Here is a 2,359-nt window from a genome sequence, read left to right as displayed (position 1 = left end):
TAAAATAGCAAATTAAAATTTTAAACCAGATTTAATGGATTAAAATAAAATGTTTAGACAATTGTGGCAGATTCCTAAACTTTTTTTCAAGGTTTTGAGTGCCATTGCGGTTTAAAATAACATCAAAGTAAAGTTTATTTGTTAAACTGCTGAATTAGATCATCCAAAGATAATGAGCTGTGTGTTACGGATTAATTGAATATTCATTAGGGCGGGAGTCACTGAATATTCATGAGTGACACAGGAGCCGCTCAGAGACGCAGAGAGAGAAAAGCTCGAGTTTACAAACTTTCCATCGGGACAGAAACTCCGCCAGTCAGTGGAGCTCTGAAACTCTCAGTGTGGGACAACATGACATACACTTCTTTTTTTAGCTTTATGACAACTTTTTAAAGACTTTGCAGGACTTTTCAAGTAGACCGTGACTACTTTTACCAACGAAAGAAAAAAAAAAAAAGAAAGAAAAAAGAAGAAAAAAAAACAGGCCTAACCAAAGAGGTTCCTATAACTTCCAGGATTGTTTCCTCAGGATCCTAGTATTTTAATAAGATTTTCGGGGTTTGCTTGTTTTTATATCTAACAAAATGAGCAGTAACCCTCTCCAGCCGTTACCGGGCCAGCAGGTGATCCATGTCGCCAAAGACCTTGACACGGATCTGGAGGCTCTGTTTAACTCCGTCATGAACCCGAAGCCCAGCTCCTGGAGGAACAAGCATCTGCCCGAGTCGTTTTTTAAGGAGCCGGACTCGGGCTCTCACTCTCGGCAGTCCAGCACGGACTCCGGCAGCCTCCCGCCGCGCTGCCCGGCGGTGCACGTCCGCTCGCACTCCTCCCCGGCGTCCCTGCAGCTGCCCGCGGCGCTGGGCGCTCCGAGCCCCGGGAGACACCACTCTCACATCCGGCACCAGTCCTTCGATGTGGCCGAGGAGCTGCCGCTGCCGCCGGGCTGGGAGATGGCGTACACCCCCAGCGGGCAGAAGTACTTTCTCAAGTAAGTGCTACATTCTTTATTTATGGCTCGCCACATTCCAGCACACCACTTACATTAGCCGAGCCATAAACCAGTTATATATACGGACTAATTTACTTGAATCATTTAAAGTCGCTTTACATGAAACTAAACGTGAACATAAAGCAGTTGCGCAATAAACAAAAGCGTTTTTAATTTGTTTTTATGATTTCACTTTTAAGTGTTTAATTTCCTTGCATTCTTCTAGAAACATCACCGTGTTGTTTTTAAAAGCAAGATGAACAAAACAGGTCGTGATCTCTAAACCGGTTTCTGATCCGAATCAGTGCGCGTTCACACTGATGAAATCTCTGCAGTCATGTTTAGCTTTCCTTTTGACCTCTGAACACACTGGTGGGGAAGGCGTGGGCCGGAAACACACAGAACAGTATCGGGGTGTGGATCTGAAAGACAAAAAACACCCGCTTTTGCTGACTGTGATGTGCAACACACGTTTCTCACCTTGATAAGGAGGCGTTTAGCATATCTCAGAGGCATATCTCTCCAGTGCGTCTCAATGTAAATGTGTGTTTTGACTTGCGTCTCTGTAGGAATGAGACCGCTATTGTTCTGTGGCCCTGGGGACTCTGCTCTTATCTGATTCAGTAGGGTTGTGAGCACTTCTGTGGGCTCGGTCGACAGTCTCGCCCACCAGGATCCCCCTCAGCTCGCTGATTGTGTTCAAAATGTGTCAAAATATTATTTTTTTTGACACTAGAGAACAACATCAATTCTCACCTACAGGTTAAAACAAGCAGTTGCCCACCTCTCTCCTACTAGTAAGTCTTCGGCTGTTCTTCGGGTTGAAGTTGTCCCGTTTGTGGATAAACGCGGCTGTTAAATCAGTGCTTCTCAAATCGCTCCAGGACCCAGATTTTACACTGGAAACCATGTGGCATAGCAACACAATGCAAAAGTAAACAGCTCTTATTCACTGCGCTTGGGCCTAATGCAATGCAAAATATTAACGTGGCATGGCTGAATAGGAAAACTGGCAATTTTGTGAATGCATAGCCTAACATCATAAACAAACAGTGGGCTAAATATTGTATTAGTATCAAGCATCGAAATACTGTGGAGTTTGTTTGGACACACTGATGTCAACAACAAATGATACTTAAAAGTTGATTAGCCTCTTTAGCTTTCTATTCAATTGTTATAATGTGCCTGATTTTATGGTTAATATTTCATTTTTTGCATTTAGCATTTTTCCCTGCTGTACACAGCCCTGAAACCCGTTTTTGGGTCATAACCCACCAGCTGAGAAACAATTATATAATACCGGTCAAAAGTTTGGAATAATTATGACTTTTTAAAATCTTCTGCTCATCAAGGCTGTATTTATTTCAT

At 43.2% G+C, this 2,359-nt stretch overlaps 1 protein-coding gene across 1 annotated transcript in view; it reads left to right on the top strand.

Annotated features, from left to right (window-relative positions):
- The first annotated feature begins 251 nt into the window (after window positions 1–251).
- Window positions 252–2,359, top strand: part of LOC107753487 (WW domain-containing transcription regulator protein 1-like) — a 51,647-nt gene continuing 49,539 nt past the window's right edge. Inside the window, 1 exon segment of the mRNA XM_016569641.1 lies at window positions 252–991. Within this exon segment, the coding sequence (XP_016425127.1) occupies window positions 585–991 (407 nt within the window). The 5' untranslated portion in view covers window positions 252–584.

This window comes from Sinocyclocheilus rhinocerous, unplaced genomic scaffold (genome assembly GCF_001515625.1).
Source record: "Sinocyclocheilus rhinocerous isolate Xijiao unplaced genomic scaffold, SAMN03320098_v1.1 scaffold1523, whole genome shotgun sequence".
Lineage (NCBI taxonomy): Eukaryota > Metazoa > Chordata > Actinopteri > Cypriniformes > Cyprinidae > Sinocyclocheilus > Sinocyclocheilus rhinocerous.
Note: the sequence above shows the minus strand (reverse complement) of the source record. Positions and strands in the feature narration are given on the sequence as shown.